This window comes from Balaenoptera physalus, assembly GCF_965194825.1.
Source record: "Balaenoptera physalus genome assembly, chromosome: 10".
NCBI lineage: Eukaryota > Metazoa > Chordata > Mammalia > Artiodactyla > Balaenopteridae > Balaenoptera > Balaenoptera physalus.
Genome location: NC_138889.1, coordinates 22,095,867 through 22,116,793, shown reverse-complemented (window position 1 = coordinate 22,116,793; position 20,927 = coordinate 22,095,867). Strand labels below are relative to the sequence as shown.

At 37.5% G+C, this 20,927-nt stretch overlaps 1 protein-coding gene and 1 long non-coding RNA gene across 2 annotated transcripts in view; both read left to right on the top strand.

Moving 5' to 3' along the window:
- RDX (radixin) overlaps window positions 1–20,578 on the top strand; it is a 97,404-nt gene extending 76,826 nt beyond the window's left edge. Inside the window, exon 15 of the mRNA XM_082476887.1 lies at window positions 17,127–20,578. Coding sequence (XP_082333013.1) covers window positions 17,127–17,193 — 67 coding nt within the window. The 3' untranslated portion in view covers window positions 17,194–20,578. The remainder of the gene's footprint in view (window positions 1–17,126) is intronic.
- Window positions 1–20,927, top strand: part of LOC309667926 — a 614,088-nt gene that overhangs the window by 278,408 nt on the left and 314,753 nt on the right. The gene's annotated exons all lie outside the window — the stretch shown is intronic.

Genomic DNA, 20,927 nt, shown 5'->3' with positions numbered 1-20,927 from the left:
GTTATTTGTATGCCCAGATTCCTCCGTGCTTATATCTAGTCAGTTGCTTCCATCCTTGTAATTTATTACTCTGTTTTAATTGTTCACTTATATTTAATGAACATTTTTAAAATTTAGGTTTGCTTTGGTAATTATGCATGTCATTTAGTTTGCTCCTAAAAGTAGTTTACTGGTTTTAGTTTATCTTTAATAAGTCTATATAGCTAAATGTCCATCTTGGTAACATGGGATCAGAATTTCTGAGATTTATGTAATAATCCTTGGAAAAATTCCTTTTGATAAAATGTGGATTTGTTATATCAAATTCTTCTTGCCCTGTGTTACAATGTATGCCGTGATAGCTCTTAACTTTTTGCAACTTAAATTAAAATGTTTTACCTTTTGTTTTAGACCTAGAAATGCAAGTATCTCTTAGACTCTTAAGGCAGTACTACCTTCTCCCTCCCTTTCCTTTTGTTTATACTGAAAAGTCTGTGTAATTCAGATCTAGCATTTGAGTCTTATATGCCATCATTCCATTTATGTAATTATTTGCTTTTAAATTTTAGCTAATTTGGATAAAATGATACACTATGTCATGAAGGAGACTACTACAACATAAAGAGCAATGGAGGAAAATAAGCAACTGGTAGAGAATAAGAATACACAACACAGTTTCTCAAGTATGCTTATTCTCTGATAAATTGCTTAATTTTCATTTTATAGGTCAAATTTTAAACTCTGATCAATATTTAAAGATATCCTAAAAAATAAAGTGCCTAATTTAGAAGGTTTTCTAACTTTATAGAAAGACTCATTTTATACCCAATTGACAAACCAGGCAGTATATAGTAATTAGTAATCCGTATTAAATACTGTGAAGTTCAGTGGAGTTGGGAGATTTCAGTTGAATCTTCATTACTGTATTGTGTTAAAATATATGTAAGATTTACCATTTTAACCATTTTCAGGTGTTCAGTGACGTCAAGTATATTCACATTACCATTTTAGCCATTTTCAAGTGTTCAGTGACATTAAGTATATTCACATTGTTGTGCAACCATCACTACTGTCCATCTCCAGAACATTTCATCATCCCAAACAGATTCTCTTTACCCATTAAATACTAACTCCCCATTCCTCCCTCTTCCCAGTCTCTGGTGACCACTATCCTAATTTCTGTGCCTTTGAATTTGACAATTCTAGGTACCTCATATAAGTGGACTGACTCCTATATTTGTCCTTTTGTGTCTAACTTATTTCACGTAACAATGTTTTTCAGGTTCAGCCACATTATAGGACGTATCAGAGTTTTTTTTTCTTTTTTTCTTTTAAGGATAAAATAATATTCAGTTGTATGTATATACCGCATTTTCTTATCCATTCATTGGTTAATGGCCATTTGGATTATTTCCACATTTTGACTATTGTGAACAATGCTGCTGTTATGTACATTGGTGTACAACTATCTGTTCGAGTTACTGCTTTCAGTTCTTCAGTATATACCCAGAAATGGAATTGCTGAATCATGTGGTAATTCTGTGTTTAATTTTCTGAAGAACTGTCAATACTGTCTTTCTCAGCAACTGCATTATTCCCACCAGAAATGCATAAGGGTGCCAATTTCTCCACATCCTCACCAACAATTTTTATTTTTTGTTTGCTTGTTTGTTTGTTTGTTTTTTGGCTGTGCCACTTGTGGGATCTTAGTTCCCCGACCAGGGATTGAACCCGGGCCATAGCAGTGGCTGAGTCCTAACCACTGGACCACCAGGGAAGTCCCTTTATTGTTTGTTTTTGATAATAGCCATCCAAGTGGGTGAACTGGTATCTCATTTTGGTTTTGATTTGCATTTCCCTCTGATGCATTTCTCTCTGTTGTTGAACATCTTTTCATATGCTTATTCACCATTTGTATCTTATTTGCTGAAGTGTATATTCATGTTTTGACCATTTTAAAATTGTTTTTTGTTGAATTGTAGGAGTTCTTTGTATGTTATGGATGTTAGTCCCTTATCAGATACGTGAATTGCAAACATTCTTCCATTCTGTGAGTTGCCTTTTTATTCTATTGATAGTATCCTTTGATACACAAGTTTTTAATTTTGATGAAGTTTAATTTATCTGTTTTTCTTTTGTTGCCTGTGCTTTTAGTCTTGTGGTTTTTAAAGAGACAGAAGAGAGATTATGTACAATGGTCGAAGTCTAGAGAGATGAAAATTACACTGTCTTGACTACAATAGAAAATGTAATTTCCTGTGTATTTTTTTTTTTAATTAATTAATTTATTTATTTATGGCTGTGTTGGGTCTTCGTTTCTGCGCGAGGGCTTTCTCTATTTGCGGCAAGCGGGGGCCACTCTTCATCGCGGTGCGTGGGCCTCTCCTTATCGCGGCCTCTCTTGCGGAGCACAGGCTCCAGTCACGCAGGCTCAGCAATTGTGGCTCACGGGCCTAGCTGCTCCGCGGCATGTGGGATCCTCCCAGACCAGGGCTCGAACCCGTGTCCCCTGCATTGGCAGGCAGATTCTCAACCGCTGCGCCACCAGGGAAGCCCTTTCCTGTGTATTGACTGCAGGATGATAAAGCTAGGGTAGGTTGGGTCAGGAATTTATGGAGCCTTTAATCCTCTGCTGAGGTGGTTTAGTTTGATTTGAAGACATCTGGTGCCTTTGGGAATGCGGTTACAAAAGGGAATAATAACTAAACTTTGCTCCAAAGGAAAATTCATGCTGCTATGTAAAGTATACTAGAAAGTGCTATAATGTAATTAGCCTGAAGAAAAGCTGTGGTCATGGGAATGATCTTACTACCTTCTGAGTATTTAAAGGAAATATCTAGATGTATTTTGCTCTCATGTTCGCTATATGTAGTAATGTTTTTCCTTCTGCTTATTTTCCAAGTGACCTCTTTTGGGGACAGTTAAGACCTCTGTTTTATCCGTGACCTTTTAAGAATGGGTTCTTTAGCGGCACAAAAAGAGAACTAGAAATTAAAGACACCCAAGAACAAATGGATTTGATTCTGAGTTCTAATTGCAGGTCATTGTACTCTCTTGTGCTCTAGTTTTATAAGCAGTTTCATAGTTCTGAATTAATTGTCTGTTTCAGAGCATTTCTCTGGAATCAGAGACAGACATTTAGATTCTGGAATCTAAATTGTATTCATTGTTTCACTAAAATGCGATGACCAAATGTTAATATCCATGTACTTTTGAATTATTAATACTTGTTTATAGTTGAAAAACTGTTACTGCAGAGTGTGCTTACAACAGTTCTATCAAAATCCTTTTGCTCTCAGATGATTCTAATAATGTAGTGACTGGAAGAAAGTTGAAGGGTTTTTTGAAATAGGTTTTAAGGGGTTAGGGAAAAAAAGTTCTTTCAGATCATTATGAAGGGGTTATATTAATCAAAACACAGCTCAATGAAGATTATCTCAGAATATATACACACAATTAACTATTCACTGGCTGTGACAGCTTTCAACAAATTACTTTGTAAATTTCTGTAGGTTTTTTAAGTTGAGAATCATTTGATTATGCTCATCAACTTAACTTTCTTGCTAGATTTGATTCATGTACTTATGCCCAAATGATATGTTAGGGGTTTTTTTTTTCCCTTATTTTTGCTTGTTTTCCTCAGACATTCTTAATACAATATACTTCTCAATTTTTAGGCCATAAAAATTTTGAATATACGTATATGATTTTTAGGTAATCTAAGTTACAGGTGGATGGTTTTCCTCCCCACTAACTTTAAAATATGGTGGTTTATCATTGGTATGTAGATTAAATGTAGAATTTTGCAACTTCTTAATTTGTGTGTTTTAAAAGTACTTTCTTTCAAAAGACAAAATCAGTGTATGCAAAAGGAAATCATAATCAAAGATCTGTTTACTTTCTTTTAAATTCTTTAATGTTTGCAAACGTACGGCATGATAGCCGCATTTTAGTTTCTTAGCACTTTTACATTGATTAAACTATCATTTTTTCAAGAAATATTAAAATGTTTAAAAAGTAGTTGATTATAAGTATGAAAAATGTTTTTGTTGGTAGGGGCAAAATCAAATCAAATCACTACTATTTAGCAGTTTATATGTATTCTTAAAATACCTTAAGAGAATACCTCCATTTTGTAAAAACTAGAGTACCAAACAGTATAAAACTAATTTCATAGAACCCAGAACCTAACCATCTGAATAATTTATAATCTAGTTTAATGTGCTGGGCCACATTACATTTCAGTATAAGCTGATGTTTTAAGAATGTTTATAATAAATTGGGAGTACATAGGCTGTATCAAAGGCTTTGCATCAAAATGTATAGAAAATATATCCATTGGAGAAATAGTTTCATCTTTAGAGGAGATTATTGGCATTAATGTTTTAGGAATATTCTCAAGCATTAGGAAGACTGGAAACCAGTATGTCTTCTAGATTACTGATGTGATGTATACAGGTAGGAAAATGTTCTCCACTACCTTATTTTTGAGCAATTATGCCTTAGTTCTTAGTCATTACAAATTTAAGAGGTTTTCAGTTTAATGATACTATGAAAGGAAAGCTGAATGGGAAATGAGGAGGCATGGATTATTTTCCGTAAAGTAATATGATTAATACCTACATACGTATGCATACATAGATGCAGTCCTTCTTCCAGTGATTTACAGAGCAGTTGCTATTTATGCAAAGCACTGGTAGAGTTACGGGAGATAGATGTGACCCTGTGACTGTGTCAAGGAAATTGTAGTTAGGGACTTGGGACGTGGACTCAAATTAAGGTACAGAAAGTAAAAGTAGTAAAAACCAAAAGAAAAATTGAGATAAAATGTTCAGGAGTTAAAATGAGAGGTTATTAGTAGGTGCTAATTAACATACAAAGAAGCATGATATTGATGTGATTAATGAGGCTGGGAAATATTTTCTTCATTTGTAAAATTACAGCTGCTGGGGAGCATCAAAGTTATAAGTTAATCACTAGGTAGGCTAGCTAATGTTAACTTGGTTCTCTGCCACTAAGGAATTGCATTTTCTTTAATATCAACGTGTCTGGTTTTCTTATAATAGAATTTATTGAATGTAAGCAACCTTAATAATAATGGTTTATATTAGAATAGCCAGTATTGAAACGTAATTTAATATTAAAGTTTTCTTATAACCCTTTTGTTAATTACTTATTTAACTTGCCACTAAGTTTACCATTTTTTTACTATAAATTATTTTTTTACTTTAAGTAAATATCAGGATACCCATTACCTCAAACAGTACAGGTAGAATTTCCTTCTCAGACACTGGTTAATTGTCTATGTTGATTTTTGTAAATGTATATAGCAATAGTTTGTATCATAGCAAAGCTTCAGAAAACTAGGATATTTAAGGATTGGTTTTTTCCCCTTTGGTTATTTTCTTTCTTTCTTTCTTTTTTAAATATTTATTTATTTATTTATTTGGTTGCACTGGGTCTTAGTTGTGGCAGACGGGCTCCTTAGTTGCGCTCGCCAGCTCCTTAGTTGCGGCATGCAAACTCTTAGCGGCAGCATGCATGCGGGATCTAGTTCCCTGACCAGGGATCGAACCCGGGCCCCCAGCATGGGGCGCGTGGAGTCTTATCCAACTGCACCACCAGGGAAGTACCTGGTTATTTTCTCTGGAGATTATTTTAAGCATTAAAATAACTGTTATTGCCAGAGTCCCCCCTTTTTTATTAAAAAAACAACTTTCAGCTATGCATAAAGAAAGTTGTTTTTAAAAAACTAGAAATTAGGTATTATAGCTATTTTAAGAAAAGCATATTTTTCATTGGCTTCCAGTATTATCATGTTATGTGTTGAAGTTGCCAAACACTAAAGGTGCTTTAGGTCATACTTATCTACTTTATGACTGAAGTGTAATTTTTTAAAAACTTGGTTAAATCATTAGAATTAAAAAAAATATAAGTGAACATGAAACAAAATTCAATAGATAAAAATAGGGTAACACAAAAAAGTAAGCCTCCTTGCTTTGTCCTCTAGCCCTGCACCTCTCCCCAAAGGTAACTATTTTTTTCAACTTGTGCCTCCTGGAAATTACCTGTACATGTAGAAGCATGCATATGTTGTATACTTTTTGTTGTTTACATAATGTATAACATTCTGTACACACGGTGTTGTGCTTCTTGCACTGAATGGTGTATTTTGGAAATCATTACATATAAGTACAAAAATACCACAGTATTTAATTATGTGGATGCCCCTTAACTTCTGATGAACATTTATATTTTTACTTTGCTTTATATACAATACTGCCATGTATTGTTGTACAAACACTGCTTTTGTTTTATCCTGTTTAAGATATTGTGTTATAGTCCAGTAGATAAGGTAAGTTTACATAAGATTTAGGTATTCCTAAAATATAGGAAGTTTTTTTTTTTACTTAAATGATGTAGGTGCACTTTTTACATTTTAAAAATTTAAATAGTAGTATGTGCTTATTGAAGCACCTTTATAAGAAAAGTAGGCACTTTTCCTTTTCATAAATTGGATTTCTGTATTTCAGGTTTAAAAGGTGACATAGCTATAATGGCCTTAATGTTTCACTTTTGAGGGCTCAAGTGTAAAAGACCTGCCAGTATATAAAAATTCTCTGACTTCTTCAAATTTTATAATCAGAAAATGCTATTTTTAAAAAAAGAAGGAAATCAGTACCTTTCTAAAGGTACTTTGGTAGCTTTTTGGTTTTTAATTTCCTTTGAGTGCCACCATTTCCTCAGTGTAGAGTTTTCATTTGCTTACTTTTATTAAAATGGAAAATGACAAGCTCAGATCATTGCAAAACACTCGACCACGACACCAAGCAACAGGAAAATTATTTCAAAGAATATCAAAGTTTTCTTTGATTTTTAAGGAGGTAGATCAACTTAATTCATCCTATTATGTGATCTTTCTTTCTGACTTTAAGAAAATGTCCTTTGATTTCACACCTCACTTTTCAGATCAGATATTGCTCTTGTACCTCTAAACTTTTGGTTCTTAAGTGATTTTCTTGGGCACCAAATATTTTGGGGGGTACAGCCTAATTAGTTTCAAAGTGCTAATGATATTTCATGTTAATCAGGTAGAAGAAACACTGATCTTAGTGGTTTGCAGTCTCCCTCTCTTCTCCTGTTCCCTGAGATTCACAGTAAATTCTAAGCTGATGTACCGGAGAGGCTCAGAAAGTCTAGGTCCTCAGTCCGTAGTGTTCACCATCTCTCTGTTGCTCTTTCAGCTGCCTAGTGCTACTGAGTTCTGATCCCTGCTGTTTCTGCATAGGTTTTCAGGCGTACTCAGAAATTGTCAAATCAAATTACAGACTTCATAGCCCATGGTTATCCCCATTCTAAGGGTTCAGGGATAATTTCCCAGATTCTCTTGCTTTTTCAGCCATTGTTTTTGTTTTTTACAGTAGATACTTAGATCCAGGTTTTATCAGTCCAGAGCACATTAGGTACACAGGCAGTCTGGCATTTAGAGTGTTTGGAATAGATGTGAAGCAGCACGATGTAGAGTTAATTGCATCTGGGTTTGAATTGTGCCCTGGCCACTTTCTAGATGTGTGACATTAGGAAGCCACTCAGCCATTTTGAACCTTAGTTTCCTCATCTGTTAAATGGGAGTAACACTATTGATTTTATGAGCATTGACTGTAATAATATACATGGAATACTTTGTTTACAGCTTGGCATATTAAAGGTGTTTATTAACTTCTGTCATTTTGTTTTTCATACTATTTTTGTTCATCTGTCAGTATTGTGGGTATTAGTATTTATACTCCAGTCCTTTGGATTCCAATTTTTATGTCTTCTTGCCTTTTAAGGATTTTATTTGTGATTCTCTTTAGATGGTATTGCTCAGCATATGTTTATTGAGTGTGTGCCAGGCCCTGTGCTAAGTATGTAGAGATAAAATAGACATGGTTTGTCCTGAGCAGTAAAGAGTTCATGGTCTACTCCCAGTAGACAAAGTAAATAATGTGTGTGTGTGAGTAAGTAATGTTCCCTCCTCAACCTGTTAATGTTGGAGTGTGCCAAGGCCCAGGCCTGCCCCGTCTACACTTGGTTCCCTTAGTGACCTCCTCCAGTGTTGTTGCTTGAGATACCATCTGTATGCTAAAAACTCAAATCTCCAGCCAAAACCCTCTACCTTGAACTCCAGATGTGTATATCTAACTATCTACCTAACATGTCCACTTTGATATCTAATAAGCATCTCAAACTTGCTATGTCAAACCAAACTTGAGGTCTTCTCCCACCCCCTGCCCACTTGCTCCTGTCTCAGTCTTCCTCTTCTTCTTCCCTCCTTTCAGTGGATCTGGCCCAAACCTTGACTGTAATGTGATTCTTCTTTTTCTCTCATAACCCACACCCAATCCAACCACAAACCTGTTGGCCCAACATTCAGAGTATATAATATATTCAAAAAATGACCATTTCATACCTCCTCCACAGCTATCACCCTGTTCCACACACCAGGATTGCTTGTATTATTGCTAGAGCCTTCTGATGGGTTTTCTGGATTCCTCTCTTGATATTCTACAGTCTACGAAGACAGTAGCCTTAAAAAGGTAAGTCAGATCCTGTCACGCTCAAAAATTCTCCAGACCTTTTCCATCTCAGTAAAAGCTATATCCTTCTCAATGGTCATTCAGAGCCCAAGATCATCTGATTCCTTGTCACTCTCAGACCTCATCTGCTGATTTCCCCTTTTCTCACTGCATTGAGGTCAACTGGCTTCCTTGTTATTCTCTAAACTAGCCAGTGCTCCTGTTACGTCAGCCTGGAATGCCTTTTTCTCCCCAGGTATTTTTATGATGCACTTCCTTGCCACTTCCAGGATTTTGCTTAAATGTCACCTCAGTGTGGCCTTCCCTTACTACCCTATTTAAAATTACACTTTCCCCAGTATTCCCTACCCATGTCTTTTAATTATTTTTCTTTATAGCACTTACTATCCAACACACTATATATATTTTTAATATTTTAATATATATTTTATATTTATATATATTTTAATATTTTTTTTACCTATTTGTATTGTTTATTATCTGTCTTCTCCCACTGGAATGTAAGCTTCATGAGGGCAGGAATTTTGCTGTTTTGTGCAATGAAATGTGCTCAGTGCCTCGAGCAATGCCTGGTGCATGATAGAGCTCAATATTTTTTGTTAAATGAATGAGGTGGATGAATTCTGGGAGCTCAGAGGACGGCATCTAATCTTGGTGGAAGGCTTCCTGGAGGAGATGATTCCTAAGCCAAGCCTTTAAGAATGAGTTATTCTTAATGGCGGGAGGGCGTGAGGGGCAAAGATAGGAGGGCTATCCAGATAGCGGGAACTATGTATGCAAATACCTTCAGGCACAAAAAGACTTGGGAGTGTGCTGGAACTACCTGTTTGTATTGAGAAAGTATAAACTTCGAGATTCAGAAGGTGGTGCTATGAAACACTGGAGAATCATGAGGGGAAGCAGGTGTGGATGTGCCAGTGATGATTTTTTTGGACAATTTTAAGTTTGGAATGCTGATGGAATGTCATAAGAGTTCCCAAGGAGAAAGTGTAAGGAGAGAACAGCTAGTACAGAGCCCTGGTGAGCACCAGCATTTAAGGGCTGGCCAAAGCAAGAGGAGTTGGGAATGTGAATTGGGATTCACGTTCAGGAGAGAGCTGCAGAAACACAACAGGGCAGAGTTAAACATCCTGGGTGACCACCAACGCCATAGGAAACAGGTCTGTTACCATGTTTCAATGTACACTGGCTTTGGCAGTAAGAAAATCATTGAAGAGAGCAATTTCTTTGGAGTTAGACTAGTTTTTCGCTTAGCTTAACTGTACAGTATCTTCTGGGAAGTGTTTTCCACAAACACAGAACAGGAAAATACTCTTTCTAGTAGTGTCTTCCGTCAACTCCAGATGTCTGAAGCTGACACTGGCATGCACCCCACCCCACAGCCCTGCTCCAGTCCGTGAGATTGTACCTAGTAAGTGAAAAGCTGTATGCATGTTTAGCTTTTAGGGGTGCACCATGTGGCATTTGAATGATTTAATCCATTCAGATAATTTCATTCACTAAGCACTTGTTAAGTACTTGAAGTTAGGTCCTGAGGATTCATAAATAATTTTTTAAAACATTCATAGTCTAGAGGAAGAAATGAAGAGTTAAGATATAGTGTGACAGACAAGTAGACAAGAGATATCAATACATACAAAGATCTGGGGAACAACAGACCCCTTGCTAACATCTCCAAGGATGCAGAGGTTATTGCAATTGTCAGCAGTTATCTCAGGAACACATACAATTTTCCCCCAGCTTCCCTTTAGGGCTGAGGGAACATCTCAGTTGATGTCCAATGGTGGTCTCAATGCTGGTTTGCACAGGGTGGAAAAAATCATACCTTAGGAGTAATTTCCAGTGCTAGAACCAGGGGTGTCAGCTATGTAAGCAGAGGCTGATGAAGTCTGGGCCTAAAGCCAGCTCTAGAGTTGAGCAGGGGATAGTAGGACTGCCTTGGGCTGTGGGTTAGGAAAGTCCACTTATAACTTGGGCTATTTCTAGGTACCTCAGGATAGGTAAAAATGGGTTTTGTGTATGTTCTGGAGCTACTAAGGAACTTTTGGTAGGAGGAGTCCTTGCATTTATTCATCCATATATTTTAGTGCCTAGTACCTTCCAGGTACTGTGTACCTACTAATCATTGAGAATATAATAGTGAAGAAGACTAGATCCTTATTTAATGGGCTTACTTTCTATGGTAAGTCATGAAACACATGCAGAATAATTTAAAAGTTGTGAATCGTATTAGATTGAATTATGTAAAATGGCTAATATTCAACCATCTTTGACCTATAAAAGCAGCAAATTTGTATCAATGCTGTGAAAGAAACAAGGGACTGAGTTGGGGAAAATAGGATGATAATCGGGGATAGGAAGGTCGGAAAAAGTCTCTGTGAGGAACTGGCATATAAGCTGCCACCTGAAAAAAGAGAAGCCTAGCTTTTTAAATTTAAATCAAGATGGGAAATGCAAATGCCCAGAAGGATCCAATGAGCACACTGGGCCTGGTGGAGGAATCTTCACGCCCTGTCTAAAGAGGGCAGCAGCTCCTCAAAGCAGTGCTACTTTGATTTTCTAAGATAAGCCAGCAAACAGCTTTTTAAAAAAGGCATCCAAAGAATAATGCTTTAAATATTTAAGTAGAAATGTAATTTTATGTGAAATCTCTCAAATTTTACACGTCAGCTATTTAAAAAATTTTAGAAAATGTTTTGCAAGCCAAACAATATATCTGCTCTCTGGAAGTGGCCCACTAGACACCAATTTACAAGATTCGCTTTAAAGCATTCCAGGTGGAGAGAACAGCATATGCAAAGACCTTGAGGCAAGAAAGGGCTTACTGGTTCAAGGAACAGGAAGGAGGGCAGTATGTCCAGAGCTAAGTGAGCCCAGAGGAGAGTTGTTTGTCAGATGAAGTTGGAAAGGAGCCAGATCTCAAGGAGCTCACACAAGCATAGTGACAGAAGTGGAGGGACAGACATACAAATTTAGTGTGTACCAGACAAGCGTGCACCTTGGGACCACACCTGTGCCTGGAGGAAGGGACACACTTTCCTAATCTGTACAAAGATATCATAAATGCTGCAGGTGTCCTTGGAGGTAGGTGCACTATCCTGTTTTAGAGTTCAGTAACCTGCCCAAAGGCCACCATAGTGGCAGAGTCTGCATTTGCGTTTGGGTTTCTTTGAATTGAAATCTTCCCCCACCCTTTTTTTTAAACTACAAAACACCAACTTTCCAATTGAGACATGTTTACATGACGGTGCCCTTCGGAGGATATTCTTGTTTGCATAACTTAAAGTGAATGTATTCATTAGTTTAGAGGCCAAAGAAGAATGCTCTAAATATTATGTTGAATACAGAGTAACAGTGACCTGGAGATCAAAGCCCATCAAATTGGGGACCAGACTTATTCCACTGTTTGGTGTGGGCTAGTAACGCCAAACTGTGAAGAGTTTGGTGCTCTCATTTTCAGGAAAAGGTGAGTATAGCTTAAAGATTTGAAGTTGAAATATACGATTTACGCCCGTGGGGGTGAGAAAGCATCCTTTTCTTTCTATTGAGTATTAAAGCCCTCGAAATCAAATGAAGGGTCTGTGCTCAAGGGATCTTAGAAATCTAGAAAAAAATGCAATTTGAGAAGTGAAGATGGATATGAATAGAAATAGGCTGTTTGAGCTAGTTAATAGATGTTAAATAAAATATTTCAGAAATTTGGTGAGCAGGACTGCAGTGATAAGAACTGAACTTGGTCTAGAAAAAATTCAAGAGGTTGAGGATCTGACTGCCTCGAGAGTTTCAGCCTGGGAAAGAGCCAGGGAGGAAGGTGGTCACAGCTTGAGGCCTGAGAAATAAGTCCCAGTGCAGCCTTGAGACAGGCTGACAGTTAAAGAGAAACACCTGAGGAAATGCCTGTGGAGGAGATTGCTAAACTAGTTTTCAGAGCTAAACGTGATGGAGTATTTCATTAAAATTCACCAGTCATTTTTTTTTGTCACTTATTAGAATATTTGAAGACAGAGAGAAAGTAGCATAATTAACAACATTCTCCAGATGCTCTGTGTGGGTTATTTGATTTACCTTGTAGATGAAAATGGTTCTGATTTGACTTTCCTAAGAATTCTTTTAAACTACTAGATTTTTGCCTGTGGAATTAAAAGGAAAATTGTACATTTAAGGGGAAATCACTATGATTATATTTTGCTTCAAGGTTAGTAGATTGTAATTACTGAATAAAGTAGGAGTTGGCAAACTTTTTCTGTAAAGGTAGGTCCAGATATTAAATATTTTCAACTTTGCGCGCCAAATAGTCTCTGTCACAAGTACACAGCCCTGCTGTTTTGGCACAAGAGCAGCCATGGGCGTATGTAAGTGAAGGAGCCTGGCTGCCTGCCTTCCAGTAAAACTTCATTCATGGACACTGAAATCCGACTTTCATACACTTTTATTTTATTTTTTATTTTTTCATACAGTTTTATATGTCATAAAATTATCTTCTTTTATTTTATTTATTTTTTAAAAATTTATTATTTATTATTTATTTATTTTTGGCTGTGTTGGGTCTTTGTTTCTGTGCGAAGGCTTTCTCTAGTTGCGGCAAGTGGGGGCCACTCTTCATCGCGGTGCGTGGGCCTCTCACTATCGCAGCCTCTCTTGTTGCGGAGCACAGGCTCAGCAATTGTGGCTCACGGGCCTAGTTGCTCCGCGGCATGTGGGATCTTCCCAGACCAGGGCTCGAACCCGTGTCCCCTGCATTGGCAGGCAGATTCTCAACCACTGCACCACCAGGGAAGCCCAAATTATCTTCTTTTAATTTTTAAATCATGGTCTTTACAAAAACAGATGGGGAGCTGGATTTGGTCCATGAGCCATAGTTTCCTGACCTCTGAATTAAAGGATTTTAAAAACAGTTACGTTCTTCCAAGGGCCAGCGGTGTGGCTTTCTCAGCTGTCTAGATTGTTTATTTCATGGTAGAGGGGTCTTATTTTGTAGTAATGAAGAGATTTCCCTACACATTTGAGAAACTTCTAGCAGTGGTTCTCAAGCTAGCATACATCATTATCACCTGCAGACTTTGTTAAAATGCAGATTGCAGGGCTCCTCCTGAAGTTTCTGATTCAGTGAGTCTACATGGTGCCTAGGAACTTGGATTTGTAACAGGTGAGGCTAATGCTGCTGTTCTGGGACCACGCTTTGGGAATCACTTATTTAGAGATGAGGGTGTCGGACACTGTGGGAATGACACAGTTGCTTCTTTTACTCAGTGTCCTTAGAGTAGCTATTGACTTCTCTACCTAGACGATTTGAGACCTTCAAAATTCGAATGGTTCAAAGACCAAAGATAATTGGAACAAAATTTATAACTTCCCTGTCTATTGTAGTATTTTTCCTCCATCAATTTCTGAAAGTTTTAAACATTTACAAACTAGAGATTGTTTTACAACAGTGCCTAGGAGAAATATAAAGAAATCTGTTATGATTTATAGTATATATTCTTATGTAGTATTATACATGTAAATATATATATAATAAGTACTCATGCATCAGTTTTTAAAATAGTACATTGCCAGTAACTTTGGCGTTCTGTATTCCTCCTCTATCATGTCTCCCTTTTCTTTGATTTTAACTGTTTGTATCCACGATATAATGTCTTCTTTTGCATGCCTATGAACTTTACCTACTTTGATTACACACATGCACACACACACATCCATTTTGATGAATATAGCTGTGATTCATTCATTTTCACTGCTGTGAGGGTGTCTGTTTTATGAATGCACTATAATTTATCCACTCCTCTGATAATGGACACTTGGATTGTTTCTAGTATTTTTTATTTTACAAACAATATAGCCTGAAATCTTCTTGAACATATTTCCTGGTAGTGTGAGCAACAGTACCTCTACCTAGAGAAGGGAATTGTTCAGTTACAGGGGCATTTCAACTTTCCTATGTAACCATCAACTTGTTTTCCAAAGGAAGGATATACCCACACTGACTTCAGCACACTTGATACCACTAGCTTTTTTTAACTTTCTACCAATTTGATAGGTTTAAAATGTGCTATTAGTTTGCATTGTCTTGATTACTAATATAGTTCAGAATTCTTCTTAAATTTATGGGCCTTTCATGTCTCCTCTTTGAAGTGACTTTTTGTTTTTTCCTGTTTTCTTTAAAAGTTTCTCCACCTTGTTTTGATAGAAATGTATTAATAGATTAATTTGGAAAAAAATTATATCTGTACAATATTTAAGTATTCCTAGTCATGAATATGTAATATCTCTCCATTTAGTTATGTCTTCCTTAATACTTCTCAGTAAAGTTTAGGTTTTTCCATTTAGACCATCTATTTCTTTTGTTAGATTTATTATTAAGCATCTTATTTTTACTATCTTTTTAGTAGTTAATTTTAAAACTAGTTGTGGCTGGTATATAAAAATGAAGTTGATTTTTGTTTGCTGACCTTATATTTAAGAACTTTGCTCAATTCTTATTTTTTCTCATAATTTGTGAAGGCTTTTGGGCGTTCTGCATAAATAGTCATCTTCTGCAATTAATACAGTTCTTAGTCTGTCTTCTCAATCCATATAATTTACTTCTTTTCCTTATCTTACTGAGTTGATTTAACTAAAGCTTTCAGTACAATGTTGAACATAAGTGCACCTCATTTCTGATTTAAGAAGAATGCTTCTAACATGTGCCATGACATATGTTTGCTGTTTTGGTAGATGACCTTTATCAGGTGACTGAAACTTCCTTTTATATATATACACCTGTTTTTCTAAGAGTTTTTTTAAAAATAAAAAGGATGTTTAAAATTTATCAAATGCAAATTCTGTGTATATTGTGATAATATGTGTGTGTGCTTTTTTGTCTGTTAACATATTGAATTAATAGATATTTCTAATATTAAACCAAGTTTCGTTCCTGGGATAACTTGATATGATGTATGTCCTAACCTGTGGTTTGGCAGTCCACGAACACTGAGTCACCTGTATTGTGAATATCCTGCCCCTCTGATTTGTATGTATCTTCCACTCACCGCCCCTCCAACAAGGGTTGCTGTTTTCTAGAGGTATTTTAATTTCATGGCGCCACCTGGTGGCAAACTTTCAACATGTCTGATGATGTCTCTTTGCCGCCTTTCTTTTAGGCAACTGTATGCATGTAGTTTCCTCTGTTATCACTGTAACACCTCATTTAACTTTATTTTCTCTCTTGTACCTTAATATTTATTCACTTTACTCCCCCATCCTCCTTTCTCTTGCTCCTCCAAATTTTTTTCAGTATACTCATGCCAATCATTCTCTTTTCCTTCCTTTTTCTTCTCTCTCCCCTTTTGTTCCTTTATGGGTACTGTAAATCTACCTCAATTATGGTTAAGAATGATGAGAATAGTGCTGGTTACTAGGGGAAAAGATAAGCAATACATTTTAGGATGACATTTGGTACAATAAAGTGCCAGCTCTGCTAACCTTCAAAGGCCTTGAAAATACTTAAACTTCTCTTAAATTCAAGTACTACTTAATCACCTTCTAATTAATTCTGCCCATTTAACATCAAAGTTCACTATTAAGGAAAAATTATAAAACTGCTTTGTTTCATTGTTTCTGTGTTCCTTTATCAAAATGTGAGGGTTCTGCCGTATTTTGCTGCAAGACTCAGTTTTTCATTATGCATGAAACTGCTTGGAAACCAAACTAATCATCTATAACATGGTTTCCATAGGAAACAGCCCACCACAGATGCCCTTTTGATATATAACCCATTTATAAGATACAGATTACCATTTCCAACTGCTTAACTCTCAAGCATAGAAAATACTGTAAACAATATTCTCCCCAGGCAGAAAACTAACACATGTATAAGCTTCATTGGTTTAGCAATTTCTTTTTGGAGTTAATTGTGACTTTGTCTTTGGTGTCTCTAAGGGCTATGTCTGAGAATGGCAGGTGAGTCAGCTGATGAAGACAGAACAGAGAAAGTAGGGTTGAAATTGATCTCTTTAGCCACTGCAATGCTAACCTGGCTGCAGGGGAGGTGGTTTTGATTGTGTGTTTGTCTTACTCACCCTAGTCTTAGTAGGCAGGTACAGTATATTGAGCCTTTGCTTATTCATAGATAGCAAGTATTGATTTTAAAGTAGGCACCACGAAGTATTTTGGTACCTAAGTCTGGTTGGTGCCTGAAAGATATTTTAATCAAGAGAGAACCTCAAAATATAAAATCTGATCTTCAGCATTACTCTAATACTTAAAAAGATTTTGATGGCTTTGAGATCTGGTAGTCTTATGAAACTGACTAGTTTGTGCAGAGCTGCTGCAACTATTAGAATTCTAGCATCTTTTTAAAAGGGAGATTTGAAGTTATTCTTATTTCAACATTGTAATAGTGGAGATTCAAAAGTGAAAAAGAGAAGTTAGAGGTTAAAGATTAGGAAGGAGATTACTATGGCAATTTGGTTACCTAGAAGGCTCTACATAATGCAAGGTGACAAGGGTGCTTCTGGCTTCTGTACTACAATATTTGGCTTCCTTCTGTGTTCTAAATGCTTTCTAACCTTTTGATGTCTCTTTTAAAAGGTGGGGACCCAAACTGTATGCATTGTTCCAGATGCGTTCTTGCCAAAGCAGTATAAAGCAAATGTAACAGTTAGGAAGAAGGCTCCCTGCCTCACTGGGTAAGTACAGCTGGCAGCCTTCACCAGGGCTAGCCCACCTTCCCATTAGACCTGCCATACCCTCTCCACTGCAAAAATGCTGGCCGGACCCCATAAACCCTGAATCTGTTAATCCACAGCCCAGAGCCTTTCATCTAGTGAAATGCCAGTCAAAAGAGCTGACCCAGAGCCAGCCCTACCATTACAGCACCTAATCCCACCCCCGCCAGATTTTTTCTCAGTTGTTTGCATCTCTTTGGCTCTTTGCCAATCAAGACCACTGAGGTCAGATCGAGTTTATTAAAATGAAATTTTACCTATAATCTTGGTGAGCTGATTAGACATGTTACTTTAGACTGTTTTCTTACCTTTGTGAAAGAACCCCCTTGATGTAGAATATTATAGTGCAAGCTTACACATATGACACTTGTGTGCTGCTGGAAGGTTTTTGTTTTTCTTATTTAAAAAAATGTTCAGATATACTTAAAAATGAAGTGCCATACCTATATATTAAGTAGAAAAATTCCACAATTGGTTCGTAAGCCAGGTTAGTATTATGCATTGATCTCAATTTGGAAATACTTAAAAATTGTTGATCAACGTGATTACCATGATAAGAGGTTGTTTCAAAGTTCTTTAATTGATTTTTCAACCCATCCCATTTCTAAATAAAACTACAGCCATGTGGTTTATTTGTAGATCTTGAATGGTACATTTGAGTTCCCCCAACTTGCTGATTAAACCTCCCACAATTCTATAAACCAATCTCTAGCTATATGGGAATATATTTTAGATAACACTTTAAGATGTGGAATAACTGTCTGTTATAACAATATTATTTTTTAGGTTCTTTTCATGTGACATAGAAAAAATGGTGATATATGTTCACTTAGGCTGGGGAACTTTTAGAAACGATTTGCTTCTTTGGCCTTGACTTTATTTCTGTATTTCTTTATTTTCTAATCCCAAACTCCCAATACTTCCCTGCCCACCCCCCTCACCCTTGGCAACCACAAGTCTGTTCTCTATGTCTGTGAGCCTGTCTCTGTTTCATAGATAAGTTCATTTGTGTCATATTTTAGATTCCACATATAAGTGATATCATATGGTATTTGTCTTTCTCTTTCTGACTTACTTCACTTAGTATGATAATCTCTAGGTCCATCCATGTTGCTGCAAATGGCATTATTGCATTCTTTGTAATGACCTTGACTTTTGGATTGCTATGAAACGAGTTTAAGGTCATGCGAGAATCTCTGACATGCCATGACATCACCAAAACATTTTCATTGTTTCAAAATCCACTTGAAGGCCTTGTGACACATCCATCATTGTTTGCTTTCACTCATTTTGAAAGGGGTGTTTGTGACTCCATAGAATCCAGTTAATCTTATTCCTGATATGTGAGCTAAAATCCTTGGTAAAAACATGTTCTTAATGATCCGTAGATTGCCACAAACAATACTGTTCTTAGCTATTCATCTTTAAATCATTTCTTCCAGTGCAGGCATTTATATAACTCTTTCCATTTTGTTTGCTGATTGGTAAGATCCTTCCAACTGAAATTTGCCTGCTGTTTTGCAATTTTTCCTCATGGATTTTAACCCTTTAGTGTTTTTGCTTTTTAGAGCAAATCCTTTGAGTGAGTTTGACTCTGCTGTTGCCGTCAGAAGTAGGAAAAGAAAGTTTCTACATGACTTACCAGAAAAGTCAAGATCAAATGACAGAGATTTTGAATTGTCCAAAGATGGATTTATTAAAGGATCAAGGGAGTTGGCAATCGCTGCATCCTTCAGCTTGAAAAGTCACATAGTTGACAGCCTCAGAAGAACAGCTGGGCCCCTCCTTAGTTGATTGTAGTGTTATTGACCCAAGAAAAAAGACAGGAACTTTTGACAGGTTTCCGGTCCTACTCCCACTGTCCTGAGGGTTTCTCCATCAGAATCCTCACACCCTTCCTTGTGATCGGGCAAGCCCGCGGGATTATGGTGGCGAGGAATTACATGGATAGCCATGGACGAACTGCAGCTGGCTGGTTTCTTCAGGGATAGAACACCCTACAGCCTCGGGTGTCAGGCTGTATCCAAATCATGAATCAACCCCAAAGGCCTCTGGTTGTCTGGTGCATTCAGACCCACAGGCTTCTTGCTCTCAACCTTCAGGTCTTGTCATTTCTCTGAGGTGCTAGGCTGATTTTAGCTTAGGAGGCTGGGTTAGACCTGATCTGATGACCTTCTTTCCTAGACCCTGGGGTCGGGGGGCTGGGGGGGAAGTAGCCTGAGGTGGGTAAGACAGAGCTGGTGTAAATAAGGTGACCAATCCCTTGGGGACACCTGCCTCACAGGCTGCTTACTTCTCTGGTGATTCACGTCACAAAGGCTTATAAGACTGTGACATGAAGGGGACTATGTTTATACCATGATCTCATAGCCACATCATGATTCTGGATCTGACCATTGCAATATCTACCATGTTAGATTCCTTTTGAGACCAAAAATAACTCTAGCAAGGCTGAGGTCAGAGTGTAGAGCCTGTGGAACCACCTTTGTTTTGGTGCAATTTGTACGTCATCGTGTTTCCTTGGCGGCATTCCATCCCCCTTCATAATTCAGTAGTAAACTCTTGTCTTGGCTACATGTTACTGGAAAGGTGATCAGGGTCGTGCCCTTTTCAACCCTATCATGGTAATATTTAAAAGTTTAGTTTTCTTCTTTCTTGCCTAACTTTCCTGTTCACTTTCTGTGTCTTCACGCAGGTCCCTGGCATCTGACACACATGGCGAGCTTTAGGATAAGGTCGTACTAAGACATGCCTGATGTTCTGAATGTCTGTATCCCCCAAAGTCCAGAATCTCAGCTGGAACCCGATGGACGAATGTTCCCTCAATCAGGGCTCTTGTCAATGGTTCTTTCCACACCTCAGTCGACTGTTGGTTTTCCCTTTCTTGCTATTCTGTCTCTCGCCGCACCCCTCTCGATTGCCTTTCCTAGGGACAGACCTTAGAGAGATGGGCCAGGACGTGGGAACTCTGCACTACACCCGGCAGTCCTAAGCCAGCATCCTCTGCATCCTGTCTTCAAGGCGCCATCCCCGCAACAGATGCCTGAAGGCACAGGCTTCTGAGAACCCACTTTTTTTCTGCATGACTAGCTTGTAAAGAGGGATATGCGGAGAGAATTTCCAAGAACTTTCCACTTAAAAAAAATGTATGTGACTTATTTTGGGCTTCGAACTGAGAGCAAAATCAGTGGTATGCAGCTCTGTTTCCTGGCACACATCTGTGGCATCTGGAGAAATTGTTGCAATACTCCCTTTCCTGTCTGGGCTGTTTGTATAACTGTATATAAATGTAGCAATAAATATATTCTAACATCAGCCTGGGGCATTTAGTTTCCACTTGCTTCTGCACACTGATGGTAGGCAGTGAATATCACATTCTCGAGGAATTGCCCTACTGACCAGCGGGCTTGCCTGCCTCTTCTCAGTTTCTCATCTTCTCTGATTTCACAAAGTGTTAGCTTGGAGTTGGCCAGTGTTTGGAGAAAGAAGGTTGAGGGGTGCGGTGGCAGAGCTGGGACATGAAGCCACATTATTAATTCACTAGGCTGCACTATTCCTGATGCTCCGAGGTGGCTTGAATGTCTGAGGACTGAAGCTTAGAGGATTGGGTGACAATTTGCAACAGGAGCCAGCTATGTTATAGTCACTCTTAAATCCTTCAAGA